Genomic DNA, 23846 nt, shown 5'->3' with positions numbered 1-23846 from the left:
GAAGAATTAATTAGATGTTCACCCCAAGAAGGATAAATTAGATGTGCACACCAAGAAGAATAATTAGATGTGCACACCAAGAAGGATAAATTAGATGTGCACACCAAGAAGAATAATTAGATGTGCACACCAAGAAGGATAAATTAGATGTGCACACCAAGAAGGATAAATTAGATGTGCACACCAAGAAGAATTAATGAGATGTGCACACCAAGAAGGATAAATTAGATGTGCACACCAAGAAGAATAATTAGATGTGCACACCAAGAAGGATAAATTAGATGTGCACACCAAGAAGAATAATTAGATGTGCACACCAAGAAGGATAAATTAGATGTGCACACCAAGAAGGATAAATTAGATGTGCACACCAAGAAGAATTAATGACATGTGCACCCCAAGAAGGATAAATTAGATGTGCACACCAAGAAGGATAAATTAGATGTGCACACCAAGAAGGATAAATTAGATGTGCACACCAAGAAGGATAAATTAGATGTGCACACCAAGAAGGATAAATTAGATGTGCACACCAAGAAGGATAAATTAGATGTGCACACCAAGAAGAATTAATGAGATGTGCACACCAAGAAGGATAAATTAGATGTGCACACCAAGAAGAATAATTAGATGTGCACACCAAGAAGGATAAATTAGATGTGCACACCAAGAAGAATAATTAGATGTGCACACCAAGAAGGATAAATTAGATGTGCACACCAAGAAGGATAAATTAGATGTGCACACCAAGAAGAATTAATGAGATGTGCACCCCAAGAAGGATAAATTAGATGTGCACACCAAGAAGGATAAATTAGATGTGCACACCAAGAAGGATAAATTAGATGTGCACACCAAGAAGGATAAATTAGATGTGCACACCAAGAAGAATTAATGAGATGTGCACACCAAGAAGGATAAATCAGATGTGCACACCAAGATGGATAAATTAGATGTGCACACCAAGAAGAATTAATTAGATGTGCACACCAAGAAGGATAAATTAGATGTGCACACCAAGAAGGATAAATTAGATGTGCACACCAAGAAGGATAAATTAGATGTGCACACCAAGAAGGATAAATTAGATGTGCACACCAAGAAGAATTAATGAGATGTGCACACCAAGAAGGATAAATTAGATGTGCACACCAAGAAGAATAATTAGATGTGCACACCAAGAAGGATAAATTAGATGTGCACACCAAGAAGAATAATTAGATGTGCACACCAAGAAGGATAAATTAGATGTGCACACCAAGAAGGATAAATTAGATGTGCACACCAAGAAGAATTAATGAGATGTGCACCCCAAGAAGGATAAATTAGATGTGCACACCAAGAAGGATAAATTAGATGTGCACACCAAGAAGGATAAATTAGATGTGCACACCAAGAAGGATAAATTAGATGTGCACACCAAGAAGAATTAATGAGATGTGCACACCAAGAAGGATAAATCAGATGTGCACACCAAGATGGATAAATTAGATGTGCACACCAAGAAGAATTAATTAGATGTGCACACCAAGAAGGATAAATTAGATGTGCACACCAAGAAGGATAAATTAGATGTGCACACCAAGAAGGATAAATTAGATGTGCACACCAAGAAGGATAAATTAGATGTGCACACCAAGAAGAATTAATGAGATGTGCACACCAAAAAGGATTAATCAGAAGATGTGCTTAGCAGAAGGAGTGGAAAAAAACCTAACTGGTGTGAAAGCGAAAAACAAGGAAGAATAAGCCAGAGCCAGGTGCAAGAGAAATGTATGGCTGGACTTTTGTATTTCTACATGGGATTGTAACATACCTTACAATTACCTGTGTGCCCATGAAGGTTTCAATTCTCCAAACTAAAAAAAAAAAATATTTTAAAGCTAGGTAGAATGACTTCAGGTTAAAATTTGGGTTTGTTCTCTAACTTAAGCACAAAAAAAAAAGTTTTTTGAAAAAAAGACATATACGTCTAATATCTAAAACAATGTTAACAGCATAATTTTAATGTATATATTTAAGTCATTGGTTAATATGCATAACTAAATTCATGACGCGTAGGACGTAATCATTTTCTTTTTTGAAGTAACGTCTGTATTGTATAAGATAAGAAGATAAAATGTTTTGATGACCCTTTGCTAAAAAAGGGAAAATTATTTAAGATATATCATACTGGCCCCTACCCCTAGCTTTCCATTTGAAAGCAGAAATTATTTACTTTTGTGTAAGACATGTTATTCTTTTGTTTTATATTTACGTTTATTGTTTTTTTATAAATTGGTCCCAAAAATTACCATTCATAAGTATGACCTAAAATACTAGACCAAAACTCTAGATGAATAATCTTACTCCACAGATCTGCAATCAGTCTAGCAACACCACGCCAAATGTCGTCTGCTATTTTCTACACGTCATTTAAACAACAAAAAAACGAAAGCACTGATGTCTTCCAAGTATCTTCTGTTTTAATAATCAGGGGCCTCACGTCATCATGTTTAGACACAATGTCTTATTCTATTATAGACATCTATCAAAATGTATAGGACAGATATTGATCAGGTGACCGTGTAATGTAAGAACTGGAAAAGGTTAGGTTTATTTCATTAGTGTTATTTGTTAACCAGTCGACCAGCTGTCAATTTAAACTAGCTAGGCCTACTAACCATATCGCAGCAGCTTTCAGCATGACCCTTTTTTTTTTCATGTTTCTGGGGGGGGGGGGTGCATTGGATAATTCAGCAGACAAACCTCAGCTCAAGTTAAATGTCAATGAAAAATAAGATCCGCCTTGTTGGTCAAGCTGTTGGTGTCTTTCAGCTGTACATCCGATATTGTGTTTACAATTCATCAACATTATCTTATACCTCTGTTAAAAATGCATCTACATTTGGTGATAGTGGTGCGGCCGTACTTTAGTTAGGAGATTGTGCCAAGTGTGTAATTAGTTCATCAATTGTTACAATTCTTTTACTGAGTGATATTTTAAAATGTATGCATATTTCACAACCACCACCCTTTCCCCCCCCCCTCAAGATAAACACACACACACAAATCTGGTGGAGTAAACAACTGTAGTGAAGGTGACCTGTCGAAAGTCTTGCTACAACAGTTAAACTACGAATTATTTTTAATTATAGGGGAGGGCGGTAACGATTTTAGCATTTTCTCTTGATCACATACACACTACACTTGCACTTGATCACACACACACTTCACTTGCACTTGATCACATACACACTACACTTGCACTTGATCACACACACACTACACTTGCACTTGATCACATACACACTACACTTGCACTTGATCACACACACACTACACTTGCACTTGATCACACACACACTACACTTGATCACACACACACACTACACTTGCACTTGATCACACACACACTACACTTGATCACACTCACACTACACTTGCACTTGATCACACACACACTACACTTGCACTTGATCACACACACACTACACTTGCACTTGATCACACACACACTACACTTGCACTTGATCACACACACACACTACACTTGCACTTGATCACACACACACTACACTTGCACTTGATCACACACACACTACACTTGATCACACACACACACTACACTTGCACTTGATCACACACACACTACACTTGCACTTGATCACACACGCACTACACTTGATCACACACACACTACACTTGCACTTGATCACACACACACTACACTTGCACTTGATCACACACACCCTACACTTGCACTTGATCACACACACACTACACTTGCACTTGATCACACACACACACTACACTTGCACTTGATCACACACACACTACACTTGATCACACTACACTTGCACTTGATCACACACACACACTACACTTGCACTTGATCACACACACACTACACTTGCACTTGATCACACACACACTACACTTGATCACACACACACACTACACTTGCACTTGATCACACACACCCTACACTTGCACTTGATCACACACACACTACACTTGCACTTGATCACACACACACACTACACTTGCACTTGATCACACACACACACTACACTTGCACTTGATCACACACACACTACACTTGATCACACACACACACTACACTTGCACTTGATCACACACACACTACACTTGCACTTGATCACACACGCACTACACTTGATCACACACACACTACACTTGATCACACACACACTACACTTGCACTTGATCACACACACCCTACACTTGCACTTGATCACACACACACTACACTTGCACTTGATCACACACACACACTACACTTGCACTTGATCACACACACACTACACTTGCACTTGATCACACACACACTACACTTGCACTTGATCACACACACACACTACACTTGCACTTGATCACACACACACTACACTTGCACTTGATCACACACACACACTACACTTGCACTTGATCACACACACACTACACTTGCACTTGATCACACACGCACTACACTTGATCACACACACACTACACTTGATCACACACACACTACACTTGCACTTGATCACACACACCCTACACTTGCACTTGATCACACACACACTACACTTGCACTTGATCACACACACACTACACTTGCACTTGATCACACACACACACTACACTTGCACTTGATCACACACACACTACACTTGCACTTGATCACACACACACTACACTTGCACTTGATCACACACACACACACACTACACTTGATCACACACACACTACACTTAATCACACACACACTACACTTGATCACTCGTTTGTTCTCCCTTGAACCCCCCCCCCAAAAAAAAAGGTAGGCCTATTATGTAAGTTTAGTGTCGAGAAGAAATGAGGAGGGTGGGGGGGGGGACACTATCTTGTTATAGTTATAAATAACTTATAATACCTATTTAAAGAAAAGTAATTTCTTACACAATTAATTAGAATGCACGGATTATAATTAATCTCAAAAACAATTTTACCACACACACATACCACATCTTTCATTGTTTTGCATTTTTTATAGTCGCTAGAGTTGATGAGAGTCTCCCGCTCAGAAAAATGCCTATATACTAAATCCTTTCGGGGGTCGATTAGGTAGAAAGAAGCACTAGGCTAGAAAGGGGATGCTTTTTATTTGTTTGTCTGTTTCTTTAGGTTCAGTGATGTGTGTCAAATCGATGAGTATGTATGTAACTACTCATAAAAGGACGTAATCATCTTCTTTTTTGAAGTAACGTCTGTATTATATAAGATAAGATAAGAAGATAGTACTCAAAACCTTTTTGTTTTTGGACAATGCCACAAATATGACGTCATTGTGTCTCTTTAAATTGTTACTTATCACGTGGATAAATATGATATTTTTCTAAACATTGTTTACCTATGCAAGAGAATAGAAAGCCGGTCAACTAAAGGGTACGCTGGGTAAGCTTCGTAGATTGACTTCAATAAGGTCTAGCTTTGGCTTCCTATGGGTTTGGTATGAGCTCTGAACTGCCGTCTTGATGGTTCCAGGTTCGTACCCTGCCTGCGTAAGGTTTGGACTAGGAGTAGGCCTATATTATCTTCCATTCTGAAGGAAAATCCGATACATGTCAAACAAACTAGGTTAAGTGAACTTCAACAGGGACGATTAGATTTTATTTATAAAACAATACAACTTACATAATTCAAAGAAATGTATTGATATGCTACACAAAAATTGGTTACATGTTTACAAATAATAATGACAATAGCTTGAATAAGATAATCAACGCGCAAATACAAAGTTTGAACCAACAATGACTTTAAGATTTGAGTTGCTTAGACATTAGGTTGGCAAACTTGAAAGCTCCTACGAATTGATTTCTCTTTCTAGTCGATTCTCTTTCTTCTCAAAGAGATTAAAACGAGTGAACATGAAATTAAAGCTGTAATAGTAACTCATGTGTAAGACACGAGAGCAAATCATGTTGCATTCTGGTTGTGTGGATATCAAAAATGTCCCCTGAGAGATTACAGTTCTACGGCCAACCACTTCACTTGAGCTGAAGATGACCACCCGTTGATAGTACAACTTATAGAAAAGCCAAGATTATCAACACTTTGTACTCCGAGAGAATAGGTCGATGTGCTGTATTGACTGCTAAATCCCATGGTCAGACCGGTAAGGGAGGTAAACACTTCAGGAGTTTTGTTGAAAGGAGGATCGAACGTTACTCCCTGGGAGCTACAAGTGAAGGAGCCGAATTGAAACTTTGGAATTCTGAGGTCTACATATTTCTTGAGATCTTCGTATTCTAGAGTTATATTGGTATTTCTTTCTTTCAGTTCTGTGTTTTCTGTCTTGATTTCTGACACCTTGGCTTGCAGCTGTTCAATGTGACGGTCATTGATCGAGATGTAGGTCACGAGATCGGATATTTTGGGTTCAATGGACTTGATCTTTAGACCAGCGGTCAGGGAAACTGAATGTTTAAAAGGATCCAAAGCGTACGCTTCGCAAAAAAACAATCCTGAGTGTTCGTCCACTGGTCTGTTCCAAGTCAAACTGATATAACCCATTTCTCCAGTCTTGGTGGAACCTTCAGTGGTGCCGTCTGCTTGAAATGTTCCCTCAAACTGTTTTTCTATCACAGGAGAGTCACAACCCGTGACACTGACCATCGTCTCGTTCAGTCCTGAATCTTCGTTCTTTTTCGTGATCACTAAGGACAGCAGACGTGACAGCGTCACTTCCTGTTTGGTAACGGAAGCTTTGGATGTAGACTTATCGTCAATGGCCTCTGTATTGCTGAATGCGGAATTCCCATTCTGAAACTGGTGATCTTCGGACTTTAGTTCTCGAACCGTACATTCCATTTGGAGTTTCTTGGTTAATATTGGATGAATCGAACCAGGTTTAGATTTCAGCTCTAAATGTGAGTAACCTGAAAATATAAGTTCATTTCATAAGATGTCATTACGTTCCCATGATTTATTGTAATATGATATGATTACTAAATGTTTGTTTTACATGTTTTCGAATGTTCCTTCAGAGTTGAAGATAGTTTATTTCCTAGTCCAAACCTCCCGCAGGACGACGGGGGATGGGAGCGGGCAGGATTTGAACCCTCGACCATCGATAAATCCGAACGACAGTCCAGCGCGCAAGCCGCACGACCAGGCAGCCATACTACATATAACAAGTTATCGTTGAAAAACAAATAAAATCAATCTATGCAATATTTCTCAATAACTTAACAGTTGTATTTTAATTATCAAAACTAAAGAAAAAAAAAGATCATTATGGAGATCGAACCCATGACATTTGCGTTATTATGTGACGCTATATCTACTTAGCTAACCAGCCATCCAACCTATACTCTTAAGCTAGTAATTCTTGTATATTTGTATGAATATATATATATATTTATATATAAATTTTATTTCGAAAACGGCTCTAACGTTTCTATTTAAAATTTCAAGGTATATACATATAAATGAGAAAACAATTCTCAGCTCATTGGCCACAAGGGGGAAAACTCGAGGTCGACCGTTATATAGCTTTATATAGCTCTCTTTCTCTCTATCTCTCCCCCCCCCTCTCTCTCTCTCTCTCTCTCTCTCTCTCTCTCTCGAAATATAGTTCATTTTCGGTAAAGTCAGCATCTTATAACCTGTACATTCTAAGCAGCTATCACTGTTTCACACGTAGCCGGAAGAAACCAATCAAGATCGTTTAGTTCGTAAATATGAGTCACGCAGTCGGCCTACTGTTATGTCGCATTACAGTATACACAGAATTGGAACGTGTAAAGCAAATATAATATTAGGGTTAGGGTCGAATTGGTCAAGCTTCTCAATCAAGCCTACAAACTGACCGTCATAAAAGGAACTAGAGTGAGAAGGATTCCTTGTTTGGTACTGTTGTTATTTTGACCAATCAGCATCCAGAAAGTTTGAAAGTTTCAGCCAATAGGCTACTGGGATATATACATCGGGTGGCCGTGTCAAAAGCCGTGATTAAGACTTAAGACTTAACTTAAGACAAGATTTTAGGGGAGGGAGGGCCCTTCAGAAAATAATCATTATAATGCCAGGTGAAATGCTCGCTTGAGCCAAGGCCATCTTCAATCACGAGAACACGCTTCACAAGTGGGTGAAAGGCGGTGTAGACGCGTCACTGGTCAGCTTATTGACACAGCCAGAACGTGCTCAGTGAAAAAACGGTCCGATAACGAAACTGATCTATAAATAGATTAGATCTATCTATTGTCAAGGAGCAGTAAACACATTTTGCGCAAACTCGGAAACGCTCATTTCGAATCTATTTACGCCGCGACGGCCCGTCCGCAGAAACGGTGCCGAACTTTTTTTTATGCCGTTTTTTTTTTTCGATCGGCGAAATTCCAGGACATTCAAGGAGATATTTTAAAATTCCAGGAGATTTCCAGGACTTTTTGATTTTTTTCTAAAATTCCAGGAGATTCAAGGACATCCTGGAATTTCAGGAGGCCGCGGACACCCTGTTAAGTGTACAAAAAAATGAAGAAAAAAAAAACGCGGATGTATTTTATTTCATTAGAAAAATGGATATGCGAAAGTCAATGGACGACTGTATAGAGCTCCTATCGTACACTTTGTTCTTATACCAAAGACTAAAAACAGTATTTTTCCTTTCCTAGTAAGTCGTTTGGCACGATAGGTACTGGAGGCCAATTAGCAAACGAAAGCTGTGGCGACTGGAAACATCTTGGTAATACAATTCAGCAGCACGACGCTTCTGTAAATCACGATAAAAATTTTGTAAAATGTTTTAAATGTTTTGGATGTTCCTTCAGAGTTGAAGAAAATCTGCTTCCTAGTCCGATTCTCGATCTCCCCGGGCAAGGTATGAACCCTAGACCATCGAGACAAGCGAACAAAAGTACAGCGAGAATAGCGCACGGCCATGCGGCCATTTATACTTATATGTGTGTAAGCGTGGTTGGATTAAGCTCTGAGAATGTCAAATGGTAGCGCAATGGATAACTTGATGCTAGAACTATTAGAAAAGAAAAACTGCATTGGCGTTACAATCTTAGCAAAAAAAAAAAACACAGCGCATTTCGTGAGAGAACAGAGAAACTGTACGCGCCAAGCAACGGTCAGTTTTTAGGCTTGATTGAGAAGCTTGACAAATTCTACCCAAACTTGCAGCAAGAACATCTTCGGCGAATTTGAAACGCCGAGGCTCGCGACCCGTTCCTCGGATATAGAATTCAAAACGAGGTTATGGACCGTATGGCATATATTTTCATCATCCTTGACTGCACGCTTGATGTTAGCCACAAAGAGCGTATGTCTTTTACATAGAGTTTTGTGTGCGTATCAGATCCAGAAGTTAAGGTGGAAAACACTTCAAGTTTATGTAGTTAAAGAGTCAAAGAGTACACTACTTACGTAAGGTACTATGTTTTGTAACAAAAATAATTTAAGGCCTTCAGTGTTAGAGGCGGACGATCCCCTTAGCGTGGCGTGGTAGGCCTACGATATATATATAGTCTTCCCTTACGGCTCAGGGCCCCGCATAAGTCATTCGCCCATGGCCACGCGCACTGCTAAGGCCGCCTCTGCTAAGTGGTAAAACAAACCTTGCTGCAAAATTTACAATTTAACATGTCACTTTGGTACACCCAAACGCAAGAAAGATATATTGACGAAATATAAGGCTTGTTTTGGAGTCCGAAGATTAATAAGGTATTTCCCGTGGCTGCGCAGCCCCAACTGTGACCTACACATTTTGCCACATCCAGGGCAAGCATATAATAACCATTGTCCGCAGGTGGTCGATTTAGATTTTCTTTTCGTCGTCTGCGTTTGTCCTCGGCAGGAGACAAAATAGAGGGGGGGGGGTATTTACATTAGATCTAGATATCTAGTTTGGTAAGATTTGATTTTTTTTTTTAATTCATGCAGTATTTTTGAGTCTATTTTTAAAAGGAAGTGAAAATGACATGAGGCATATTAAAAATAAGTAGACTGAGGGAAAAAAAGATACGAAATGTGTATGATATGTTTTATGCTTTAGATATAGAACTATATAGAATGCGGCCTTTTTGGGAAATAACGAAAGTAAAATACAAAGGTCTGATAGAGTTAACGGGTTTTCGCGAGTTGCGGTCCCAAGGTTGCGATTCAGTCAAAAGCCGTTCCTAGAAAGCGTCTAGGTGGTAAAGGAACCTGTGTAGGACTAAAGTTCATGCGGATACGTGTGACAGTTTAAGAGATTTTGTTATCAATGAATCTATTAGTGGTAATTTACAAATATATAGTAGAAATTCGTACTCAATGTTCAAAAGTATACATTAAAATAAAATGTAAAAAAATAAAGACCCCCCCCCCCCAAAAAAAAAAATAAAAGCCATTGTGGGGATAATTTCATTTGTTATTATATATATATTGATCGTTCATTTTTTTAAAGGGCTCTTAAACAAAAATATAGGATAATTTGCATTATTATAAATAAAAAAAAAAATAAGCCTAAGCAATCTGTAAGTAAAGAAAAAAAAAAGGAATGTTAGCAGAGCGTGGTTTCGATCCACGGACCTCTGGGTTATGGGCCCAGCACGCTTCCGCTGCGCCACTCTGCTACGCGCTGATATTTGAAGTGGTGTTTTAAAGTCTATACGCTGACGGAGAAGGTAACTCCAGATTTAATGTGTATCTTGACCCCATTCTTCCCTTTCCTTGATTACTTTAAAAACATAATGCATCGTGTCCTACATGTGGTTCGTCAAGGTAGGTCTTAGTCAAAAGTACTAGTGCATACACGATTACACCATTTTGACATACCGATACTCATTCTAGGGGAGAGGGACCAACAACATATTTTTAAACCCCGGGCCCACATCGAGTACCTTAATGCTACGTCACCGCAGTGGGCTAAAGACTCCTTGGTCTATACAAAGAGTTTACTAATACCAGGTGACCGAACCTCGCTCGGATGAACAATTTGACTTTTTTTTTGTATTTGTTAAGGAAGGAAATATTTCCCAATACCCGAAGTCATTTCTGGAATATTGTTGTAATTACGAAAATAAACGATTGGGTAAATCCGAAGAGTTTGCTTTTTCATTCTGTTAGTACTCAATGTAATTGTAGCCTACATGGCGATTAGAATAGAAAGTAAGTCTCTTAAGTCCCCCCCCCCACACACACACACACACAACAGTATAGAAAACCACACCTCACGTCGTAACGTTTTACATTGCATCTTTTGCGTAAAACTATTGGGCTATTATTGGCTTGGAAGAAAGTCTTTGTAGTGTAACTTCTAAAACGGTTGCGTTCTGACATTAAATATTGCAATTAGCATATTCAGTATGGCTTTATTACGAAGCATCAAGTGATGCAATAATCTCTACGTTATAACATTGTAACAAAGTAAAATAATGCATTTTTTTTTCCTAAGAGACTTAAAAACATCGCGTTAGTATTCCAAAGAAGCGTTATTGTGGGGCATCTCTGTTACGCCGACCACCTTTCAGCGCACTAATAAAAAGATTGGCTTTTGGCATATGTTCGTCCCCCATATGGTATAGGTAGGCCTAAGTGCCCTGCCCAGCCTGACTGTCGGACTATAATAAGTTCATGCCATTTCGCAAGAATATCGCTGTTTGTAGTGCGGTCTTGCCACCGTATGTCCATGATGGTGTGCAAATATCTCTGGTGAAGGCGTTCAAGAAGTCTAAGTTGCCTTCTATAAAGTACCCATGTCTCAGATCCACGAAGAAAGGTTGAGAGAACCACTGCTTGGTAGACACTGATATATATATATATATGTTTTAATGTGTATGTATGTGTGTGTGTGTGCTAACCTTTCATGTGTGTATTTCCCTACTTATATGGTGATTTGTGTGTGTGTGTGTCCCTACTGTTATGCTGATGTGTGTGTGTTGTATGCTGACATGTTATCTGCACGTGAATGTAGTGTGAGAGCGTCTTCCTAGCGTGCATGTTTACGTGAGTGTGTGACTGTGTGTGTGAGTTAATTCATTCCAGCGAATTGTTATTTGGTCTACCCGCTTCCCTTGTACCGCGACATTTCTTAGAAATCTTAGCACCACCGCCACCCCGCCCCACCGTTAAAGCAGCGGATCAAACCAAGTGGCTCCTCTCCTCTCCCCGCTTCCTAAACCTAAATCGAGGCTCGCAGATAATTGGAAGTAAAAACAAGAGACTTACGTTTTTGTTTGACTATTATTGACTATTATTGAAATATTAATTTTAAAACAAATATCTTATATAATACAGAGGTTACTTAAAAAAAGAAGATGATTACGTCCTACACAGAAATATTTAGTTTTCCCAAGAACATTTAAAATTATAGGCAAGCTAAAAGCCAACATAAGAATATTATGTCGAGACATGCGGCTTAAGAATCACTACCAATATAGTTTACCTGCTAGAACTAACAAGTTGAATGATTGGACAAAATAACGTCAATGTTGTACATGTTTACACAATATCTGGTAAAATGGTGGCTTAATTTTTGAATTAAGTCATTAAATATAGGCCTATTAGTTGTTCAACATTTTTAAAAAAAATCATTGCAAAGACTTAAATATTCTTCCAACAATCAAAGACTTCAAATCACATGAAAATGAATCAAAAATATTTAATGTAAAAAAAAAAAGATTGAATAAAATTAGTCAAGCAAAAGAAATATGTAAGTCTATTTACCGGTAATAACAGTTATAGAAGATGTCACAAAGAATGTTAGGAGAATCATTTTGAAATGCAATCTCTTGTGAGGAAAAACAAAAATGGCAGTTCACTGAGAAATCTTGAAGCAGAAAGTTTTTCACTTTCAGTTTCGCGCGTAAAACGAATGGCGTGGTTGGTGAGAACGATGGTTCCCAGACATTTTGAAGAGCGATGGTTCCCTGATATTTTGAAACACAGCCCCCCCTCGCTGAAGTAGTTTAATTTACTCGGATTAATTCTTGTATGAGGGTATCATTATAAAAACAGATAGATTTACATATTTTATTTAGACTACGAAACAAATCCTGCATATTTTCTTTTTTTTGCAGCATTAAAATGTTTTTTTTAGATACCTAGATCCACCTTCCACCATTCCATTTTCTTCCTTTCAAACCAGAGATTGGCTTTTTTGTTATGTTGTTCGGGATTCTGAGCTACGTCCCTCACGTTTCACGTGTCCCTCATGTTTTTACGTGTCCCTCACGTTTCACGTGTCCCTCACGTTTTCACGTGTCCCTCACGTTTCACATGTCCCTCACGTTTTCACGTGTCCCTCACGTTTTCACGTGTCCCTCACGTTTTCACGTGTCCCTCATGTTTTCACGTGTCCGTCATGTTTTCACGTGTCCCTCACGTTTCACGTGCCCCTCATATTTTAACGTGTCCCTCACGTTTCACGTGTCCCTCACGTTTTCACGTGTCCCTCACGTATCGTCGAAACGTTCTTACAACATTGCTCCAATTCGACGACTATAATTCATTTGAACATTTATCGCTGCAATTATATTCTGGAAAATATGCAGGTCACAACTGGTTTTGAATAGTCATGTGAAACACTGCAGTCATCTTTAATCTTCGGAATCGAAGACATTGCCATTATTATTATATGTTTAAAGTTATATGTAATCAACATTTGAAATATTTGACTTGTCTGTTATCAATGTTCATTGTTTACTATTCAAAGCCTTAAATTCTTAGAGGCAAACTCAATGGACCTCATTCACCAATCGTAAACAAACAACATTTAGTCACGTGATCTTATTGATAAAACAATGGAAAAAAAACTGTCACGTGACAACCATCATGAATTAAACACGAGATCGTAAATTATATAGAAGAGATAGAGCACCACGTGGCTAAATGTTGTTTGTTTACGATTGGTGAATGAGGTCCATTTACAAAACACAAGATCGATTTCTTATAGTACTGCTTGAAAATAACAGTATCAGTGGTCTTGATTTCCTTTTAGTAATCTACTTGGTCAAAAGAAGACGCCTCTATATTCTACGACAACTAGCGAGTGGGGAGGGAGGGGGGGAGTAAAAAAGATGCAAATACTTGTGTCAGTATGACTTACGAGATCCCTCTAATCTAACTGATAAAACAATATTTTTAAATTATAATCTGAACTTAAAAAGTTAGTGAAGCTTCTTCATTTTGTTTCTGTTAGTGAAGCTTCTTCATTTTGTTTCTGATAGGTGGTCAAAGTTCGTTCATTCAAGTATTTACTGTTATACCTATTCCGAAGATTTGCTCTTGTGTAGCACTCAATGTAATTTGATCCTTATCTTTCCAAAGATTCGATCCTTCCACCACCACGCAAAGGTTAAAAAAAATAGATGGTTCGAATCCCAAGTTGGGTAGGCCTAGTTCATTTCTGTAGCCTTCACCTTGCTCATTGTACGAGCACGAGAGACTGCTTAGATATGAATACACAGAAGTGCAAACTAGTCTAGTATGTAACTTTGTTTATAAATACATTGTTTATAAATAAAAAACAATACTTCTTTTTTGAAGTATGAAGTAACGTCTGTATTATATAAGATAAGAAGATTAAGATTTAATCACTGTCACTTTATCTTATTCCCTCTTTCAACACGCATTCGCATCCTACACTAGTCACACATACACTATTCACACATACACTATTCACACATACACTATTCACAATTCACACATACACTATTCACACATACACTATTCACACATACACTATTCACAATTCACACATACACTATTCACACATACACTATTCACACATACACTATTCACACATACACTATTCACAATTCACACAGACACTATTTTCACACATACACTATTCACACATACACTATTCACACATACACTATTCACACATACACTATTCACAATTCACACATACACTATTCACACATACACTATTCACACATACACTATTCACAATTCAAACATACACTATTCACACATACACTATTCACACATACACTATTCACACATACACTATTCACAATTCACACATACACTATTCACACATACACTATTCACACATACACTATTCACAATTCACACATACACTATTCACACATACACTATTCACACTACGAGCTCGCACGAAACACTAATTAAAGACCTTCCGCATTTTTTTTTTTTTAGTATTGATCATTGCCAGTACCTTCACACGTATTTATTAGTCTATTAGACTCTTATTGAATTTGACTTGTTGTCTGGATGACTCTATTTGACCTTTTCGAAATGTTGTAAAAATGATCAATTTGTAGTTTTAATACAGTGCTTAAGTAGCAAGATATGTAGGTCACGGCTGGGGCTGCGTATCCACGGGAATTACTGCATTCATCATTAATCTTCGGACTCGAAGACAAGCTATATTATTTTTAAGTAGCCCTATATTCTATAATTTTTAACAGGCGGCCATGTTAATGGCTCAGGGGCTTAATTTGATCTTATGTACGATATGCTAGCTGTTGTCTTCTCATAAGCCTTGTTGAAGTAGGCTCAACTTTTCTTGAGATCTGTTTATGGCTGTCATTCATTATCATTGCTTTGTTCTGCAATACTTTGTGACATTTTTTTTCTTTGAAATAAACAATGCAATAGTATGTGGCCTACATAAAAACACCCTAGGCCAGGCATGTCAAACACGACGTTCGGGGGCCGCATGCGGCGGCGACGACTTTGCATGCGGCCGGCTTGACCACCTCAAAAATTATGAAAATAATGTTAAACTATTAAGCTGGAAAATAAGAGATAACAAGCTACTTGAATTGAACAATAGTATTTGTTACGACATTGAGTCTGCAGTGAAAGCCAGCTACATTTTGTCAAACTTAATTGCAGAACATAGCAAATCATTTAGTAAAGGGGATTTTATGATGGAGTGTGCCGAAGTAATTTGTCCAGAAAAGGTGAAAGCATTCAAAGAAATAGCGTTAACCAGGAACACCGTGGCAAATAGAATAAACGACATGTCAGTCAACTTGCGTGAACAATTAAAGAGCAAAATAGTTGATGAGTCAACTGATGTAACGAGTGTAGCACAGTTGGCTATATTCATAAGGGCCTGTGACAGGACTTTTGAGATACACGAGGAACTACTTGTTCTATGCATAACACCACAACAAGTGAGGATGTTTTTGAGAAATAACAGGAGGTGATATTGCAGTACAATTTATCTAAAGCTAGCTAGTCTAACAACGGTTGGCGCACCAACCATTGTGAAATGGTTTTGATGCAAAGCTACTTGCTAAAATAAGAGAGACTAATGCTAATTTTAAATTTGCTCATTTTCAGTGCATCATTCACCAAGAAACATTACGCACAAAGCAATTACAATTCCAACATGTGCTAAGACCAGTTTCAGTCACTATCAATTTTATTCGTGCCCGTGGCTTAAATCGTCGCCAATTTTCAGTGTTTCCAACTGACATTGGACACGAAATTTGCTGGCTCTCCTGTCATAAAGTATTGAAGAGTTTTGTTGTACTGCGTGAAGAAATTGGATTGTTTCTGAACATGAAAGGTTGAACATTTCCAAACTGACGAATGGGTTCAGGGTTTGGCATTTGCAGTTGGTCTCACTAGTCACCTGCAAGACTTGAATTTGAAACTTCTAAGTAAAGACAAAACTGTCACAACTGCGTGTGATCATGTGAAGTGCTTTCGAGCAAAATTACGACTGTAGATAATCAAAAAATATGAAGAGGAAATCTTGTTCACTTCTCAACGTGTCAGGAACTAAACAGATTAAATGCGGCTACAACATTTTTGGTAAAAATGTCTTACACCTGGAATCGTTCGTAGATGCTTTCAATGACCGTTTTCGTGACTTCGTTTCATACGAACACAAACTTTCGTTGTTTTTATCACAATTTTCATTTGCTTCTGAAAATGCTGCCGATAATGTGGTAACTAGAGCTGAGAGAATAGCAGTTAGATTATTTGTTGAAAACGAAGTATATAGAAGTGGCTGTGCCAAAATTTTACTGTTATTTACCTGAACGGTACGTTGAATTGCGGACAGAATTCTAGCTATGTTTGCAAGCACTGATCTCTGTGAGCAGTTCTTTTCCATAATGAAAGCTACAAAAACACCTCCCCGTTCGAGATTATCTGATCACAAGTTGTCATCAGTGATGAAAGTGTCAGTGGCAAACAAACTTCCACCCGATATTAATAAACTTGTATCCCAGAAAGAATGTCAAGCATCAGGACAAAGAATAGAAATGCGTAATCATAGTTATTTTAAATTACCAAATTGTACTATAAATTTAGCTAACTTAGGGACAGGTATGCCATTAGTTATTGTATTCTATTTTATTGTTTCTAATTTACATTAAACTAGTAGGCTGTTTTGCAACTGATATTTGGCTGCGGCCCCTCAGGTTGTAGTAAGTTTTTTATGTCGCCCATACACCTTAATGAGTTTGACATGCCTGCCCTAGGCGTCAGTTTGTTATTATATTTATGTTGTGTATTTATGTTTTATATTGTGAAATGATTTGTACTGGTGTGCCAAGCTGGCTTCGAGTCTGTATCGTGTGTGTGTAATGTGATGTTATGAGCTGTTTTGTCATTCTTGTTTAAGAAATCATTGGAAAGAGAGAGACCATTGTATGAGTATCCTATATAAAGTTACTGCAAGTCGTTTGTTGGTTTTAAGTGTCTGACAATTATTACAAAGTTTATACCAGCTCACTCTGTCAGTCTGGGTGGAATCTTGTGCACGATAGTTCTCACACTTGCCATTCTCGGATCAAGTTGAGACTTTGTACAATTATTCACTGTCGATGACAAAGCATGAAACGATTAAACAAATTAGTTAATTAATGAGTGGTAATTAATTTTGTCTTACGATCCTATCCTACTCAGGCCTTCTGTAAACACTGCTAAACACACAACACAACACATCAACACATCAACAACTTGACAACAAGGCTCCAAATAATCTGGTACTTTAATAAGGGTCAAATAAAACAGCCAATATATGACACAATTGGCAACACAATCAACTGCTACAAAGTGAGACTGTATATCACTTTACTAAACTCATAAACTCTACTGTCTCTACCTGGACTCGTACATTTCACTGGAGGACTGCACCAGGACCGACTTCATGGCCGACTAACAGTCCCGGTCTTGAACTGCCGCTTTCTTACACACTGTGTCTCTGGTCTGAGATACATACATATATTACAAATGGATAGCAGCACCAGGGACCAAGTTTTTAAGAGAGAAAGTAATTTACGGTTCACAGCTTAATTGCTCATGCGCACTATATGTAATGTGTTTATATTGTCCACTTGCCATTGTTTGTCTAATACATGCCTAACGGCTGTCTGTGTCGGTTCTATTGAAATTGTTGGTGAATGGATGCTGCGGGGTGGGGGAGGGACTAGCTAGGGCTTGTGACCTTTGACCACTGGGGTGGTAATTTGCATACGGGCGAAATGACTCTGCATCAGAAAAATGTTTTTTTTTGGACATTCCGATGGTCGCTTGGTGCGTTATCGCTAGACGGTGGTGTCGAATCCAGAGTCACAGGTTCGAGCCTCTGTCGGCGCATTCCCTTATTTTCGTAGCATTTTAATTCCCTACTTTCTCTCTTAAAAACTTGGTCCCTGGTGCTGCTATTCATTTATGTCTAAAATATGTATGTATCACATTTGTTTCAGCACCTAGCTTCAACTCCATATTTACGTCTCTGGTCTGCGCAGGCTTATGATCCGATGACCATAACACGGGCGCTATTCACGTGCAAAGTTCATGCCAGTACTGTCCCTTGCCTTTCAATATAGTACGCTAAACTGTATCACTGGCCTGTGTCACATATGTCAGCTGATCACACACAGTTAACCCTTTTGCGTCGCAAATAGGGTTACAACAATATATATAGATATATATGGCAGTATGGCAATAATTGTTTAGTTCTTTCGGTATAGCAGCTTTGCCTTTAAAAAAACATTTTTATATTTTGTTGTTTTCTTTTTTTTTTTTTTTCTGATCCAACACTTTGCAGTTTTATGCCAGGAAATGACTCTCCAATGCTTGTCATAACGCGCTATGAACAGATAATACTAATTGCTCATTTGTTTGTTACATTGACATTATCAATAATCCTTAATTCTTATCCAGAAACAAATAACCAATAGGCTAGTAGGACGTAATCATCTTCTTTTTTGAATTAACGTCTGTATTATATAAGATAAGAAGATGTGACGCGGATAAATAATTGATAATGATGTTTGTTTGTACTTTTCTAAACTCTTGATGATATTTGTAAAAATGTTTTACATGTTTCGGATGTTCCTTCAGAGTTGAAGATAGTTTACTTCCTAGTCCAAACCTCCCGAAGGACGACGGGGGATGGGAGCGGACAGGGTTTGAACCCTCGACCGTCGATAAATCCGAACGACAGTCCAGCGCGCAAACCGCACGACCAGGCAGCCACTGAGGTATAAAATAAAATACCGCCACTGTCTGTTGACGTGATTGTTTTAGCCACGTGGTCAGAGACGTCAAGGGAAATCTTATCTCCTGCATGTCATCAACTTAATGTCAGACGTCATGTAATGAGTTTCACTTCTGAGACACACAACTGCATTTTAGTTAAAATAAACCTAGATCTAGGTTTTAGCACCTTCTTTACAATCTGGTCTACATTAGATATAGAAAAAGTAGTTGGACCGCAATGTTTTAAAAAAACCAAGCACAGGTTTTTTTCCGCTCTCATTGGTGAAACTTTACTTTTAGCCGAAAGAAATGTTAAGAATTATTCATCTGGTGTGTTTCATGGCCAGACACACAAATCTCCTGGTTGGAGCAAATAGTTTTTGTTTGTTTGTTGTTGTTTGTTGTTGTTTGTTGTTGTTTGTTGTTGTTTTTCGACATTTGAAATTGTTGATAATAAGACATGTCTTCGATTCTGAAGATTAAGAAAGGTGACTACTCAGAGCTAGTAGCGACCTGTGCTAGAGTTTCCCACAATGGGGAGTGGTTTGACGAAGATGTCTCGATATCCCCAGCATTCCCCAAGAGTCTATAGCCAGTGTGTGGCCAACATGAAGATTTTAGGTGCTGCATTCTGAATAATTGATATTGCATCGACAATGTGGCTATTTTGAAATGAAAACGAAACGAATGAAAGTATGTTTAATGAAAGCATGTTTACAAAAGTTTTGCTTCCCGCCCCACCAGCATTCGTTGCAAAGTGAATGCACATATAGCACTACAGATAGAAAGTTGGCAACAACTCTCCTACAATCTTGTTTCCTGCGCTTCACGTTCAACATATTCTTTTATAAGTTTCAGACAGGGCCATTGCCCCGATGACTCCAAAGATAGCAACAATAAAGATAAATTACAAATATCTTAATTTTGACGGGTCAACAATTTTTGTTTCCATAAAAAAAAAAAAAAATTTAATTTTTTCCCGACAATACTTTAAATCTTACGATTGGCAACACTGTTAGGTAATGCATGTGTTGAAACTAAGTTTTTCTATCTAGATTTAGGTTTTCTTGTTTGTTTCTGGTGTTCGTTCAGAAATACTGTAGAACGTCGATTATCCGGATTCATTGTGAATGGGGGTTCTGGATACTCGATCGTCCGGATAACCGAATTATGAATACTATAAACGGACCATTTCACTAACTATATAAAGACAAATCATATGGATGTGTCGCGCCGTACTAAACATACAATTCAATTAAAATATAAACGAGTGAATGAAGCTTTATACGTAGTTGCCTACCATTATTGACAGAAATAATCACTGATCTTTTACTGCTCAATCGTGGACCATCGTTTCGAATTCTTTTGAGGAGTAACTATTGAGTCGGGCAGCATTCAGATTATTATTCATTCCAAAATTATGATTAATAACGTGTTGCTCATTTTTTAAAGACCTGTTTAAACGAGGGTCGTATTTACGTGTGTACACAGTGCAGCCTCCCAGGACTTCACACTCAATGAGGGGACTTTTACAAGGTAGAGAAAAATTAAATTAATAATAAGTATTGATACCAAGTATAACAAAAGAAGAAGACTAAGACTGCTATATTGATCCTTATGGACATGTGTTGTGATTACAAGGACTCTTATATAAAGACAACGCAACAGAACCATACACATAAATACAACAGACACAACATGAGTTCATTCAGCGACTACACACAGGCATCTTGGTCCGATTCATGTTTCCTGATCAACGAGTGGCGTTGGTATAGTCTGACCGAGTAAGGTACGAACGAGTTTTTGTACCGCTCTGTTCTTGTCTTGATTGACAGCAGTCGCCCACTTCGCGACGACCAGGAGTAGTTCTGATGGAGCGGGTGGCCGTTGTCTTCCAAGATTTTTTTATTTTTCTCAGACACTTTTTCCTTTAAATGTGGTAATGTTGTGAGTGTAATTTTTGATGCCCTTTTTATGATGTTTTCTAGACGGCGCAACAGTTTAAATGAGGCGTTGCCCTGCCAACAAGTTTATTTGCAGTTCACGTATAGTTGTTTTTTCTTTCTGAAATCTATTATAAGTTCTTTAGTTTTTGTTACATTCAGTTCTAGAAAGTTGTCGGTGCACCAGTTTGTAAACTCTTCTACCGAGCTTCGATACTGAGTTTCGTCTTCTGAAATAAGACCGACTATGGCAGTATCATCAGCGAATTTAATTGAAAGCCGAGGAGAAATCTACAAAGAAGACTCGTGCATATGTTTTGGGTGTATCGAGATGCTAATAAAGCTGGTCTATAAGCAATAGAATTGCATCCTCAGTTCCCCTAGCTGCATTATATGCAAATCGGTGAGGGTCTAGGCTGTTATTGACTTTTGCTACAAGTTGTTTATATTTTTGAAAACATTTCATAACAATAGATGTTAGTGCTACTGGGCGGAAATCATCTAAAATCTAAGCTATCTATTTTTGGTTTCTTTTGTACTGGTTTTCCAGATGTGTGGAATTACGCACGTTTGCAACGAGTGGTTAAAGATGTGAGAGAAGATAAAAGAGATTTGTTATGCACATAGCTTGATCAGCTTGCCCTAATTTTATCTGATCCAGAAGCTTTTGTTACGTTTACTCATTTAAACAATAAGGTCACCTCATCTTAAGTTACAAAATTGACCCAGTAGGGTTCTTGTTTTTCTTTGGTCAGAGTGTTGAAAATTTCATTTTGTAGGTCAACAAAATCTTCTTTGTCGAAACTAGAATAAAAAATTATTTAGTTCGTTGGCGAATTTCTCCTCATCATCCACTGAAAGTCGTTCTCGTTTTGAGGCACAGTCTGTTATTTTCTCATTCCCAGCATGCTTTTGAGTTGCTATTTCCAAAGAAATTCTCTTTTTTTTTCTTTGTGTTTTTTTTTCCCTTCGATTATCGCTTTTTTTTTTCCAATGTATTTTTAGCATTTTAACACTCTTCGTTGCTAGCCTTATACTTTTTCTTTTTAGTAATAAGATGTTTCATTTTTTTGGTCATCCAGGGCTTATTGTTTCCATAGACTTGTCTTGTATTTGTTGGAATCGTTAACTCCTCGCAGAATAATAGGTACGAGTTAACAGTTTCTGTTAGTTCGTTTATGTCTGGGGACAGTTCTCAATAATTTAGTTTTCTCAATGCATCCTCTTAGTTTTTCTACAGCCTCTTCAGACCACATCTTGACCGTTTTTATTACTCTCTTTGTAGTTTTAAGAGTAGGTTTGTAATTTGGTATAAGATGGACTAATGTGTGGTCAGATTCTCCAAGTGGGAACAAACTTTTACATTTGTAAGCCTGCTTAATATTTACGTAGCATTTGTCGAGTGTTCTGCCCTGCCTAGTGAGGAAGGAGACGTCCTGCCTAAAGTTTGGCAGTGTGTTGTCAATATTCAGGTTGCTGAAATCTCCAGTTACACCAGGGGTTCTCAACCTGTGGGTCGCGACCCTCTTGGTGGTTGATTGACCATTTGTCACTGGTCGCTTAAGACCATCGAAAATATGGATTGTTATTGTCTACTCTTCTATTGCTGTATGTGTGTGTCGGGGAAGGGGGACGCGGCAGAGTGGGGGATTGTAAAAAGGGGTCGACGAGCTTAAAAGGTTGAGAACCGCTGAGTTACACGATACAAACAGAGCCTGGGTGTTTTGATTCTACATTGTGAAGCGCATCAAAAATTATTTCCGACGCAGTCGCTGTGTCAGCCGTCGGTGGTATGTTGTTATGACATGATTAGGATTTAGTTATTTGTTTCGGGTATAAGGGGAAGGTTTTACTTAGTGACAAGTGACGTGACAGTTAAAAACAAGAACTCTCTAGGCGACGCTTTAGAATCAAGACGTTTTCTTATTTACAGTAAGAATAAGAAGTATTATATAGATGGCTAGTAATAGAGGACATCGGACGGTTCCCGTATTAAGTATTAAAAGTGTTTGTTGTTTTAACACCAGCGTCGACTCTATGTATCGACTGTTGGCCTTTCGACGGTGTTATCTGTTCCAGTATTGAGTTCAGTGTTACCTCCAGTTGGACTCAGTTACATTTTCAAGTACTAAACACCGCGGAAAGAGCATAACAATGTACACAACAATAACACACACATGTGTGAATTCTCTAGGCAAGTAGTAAGGCCTAAGTGGGACACACATAAGTTCAATGTTAGGGTCACAAATTATTCCTGATGTTCACATTCTTGGCGTTACAGTATTCCTTGTTTATATAGATTGCGAGTCCTCCTCCTTTTGACTTTCCACTATTAATTGTTCGGTTTGCTCTACAAACGTAACGTTTATGGAGATCTACAGAAGAGTCGGGTGTCGTATCATTGAGTCAGGTTTCAGTGAAACACATTAAGGAACACTTTCTAAATTGATACAGCATGCTATTAAATGTTAG

General features: G+C 38.1%; 1 protein-coding gene and 1 non-coding gene across 2 annotated transcripts; both read right to left on the bottom strand.

Moving 5' to 3' along the window:
• Positions 1–5607: 5607 nt before the first annotated feature.
• On the bottom strand, positions 5608–12836 carry LOC129923368 (uncharacterized). The gene is made up of 2 exons (XM_056013917.1): positions 12679–12836; positions 5608–6902 (listed from the first exon to the last, which is right to left on the bottom strand). Exons 1-2 carry the CDS (start codon positions 12725–12727, stop codon positions 5989–5991), a joined length of 963 nt encoding a protein of 320 aa, XP_055869892.1. The 5' UTR covers positions 12728–12836; the 3' UTR covers positions 5608–5988.
• Positions 10515–10586, bottom strand: Trnam-cau (transfer RNA methionine (anticodon CAU)). The gene has a single exon. It is a non-coding gene; the product is annotated as a tRNA-Met (tRNA).
• Positions 12837–23846: the final 11010 nt, after the last annotated feature.

This window comes from Biomphalaria glabrata, chromosome 16, assembly GCF_947242115.1.
Source record: "Biomphalaria glabrata chromosome 16, xgBioGlab47.1, whole genome shotgun sequence".
Lineage (NCBI taxonomy): Eukaryota > Metazoa > Mollusca > Gastropoda > Planorbidae > Biomphalaria > Biomphalaria glabrata.
The sequence above is the reverse complement of the archived record's forward strand: the minus strand, read 5'-3'. Positions and strand labels throughout refer to the sequence as shown.

Bases quoted from the DNA above. Each gene is read 5' to 3' on its own strand.
- LOC129923368 (XM_056013917.1), bottom strand. From the start codon at position 12,727: ATGATTCTCCTAACATTCTTTGTGACATCTTCTATAACTGTTATTACC. The intron at 6,903-12,678 runs GTAAATAGACTT...TTATATTTTCAG, and splicing joins TTCTATAACTGTTATTACCG to GTTACTCACATTTAGAGCTG.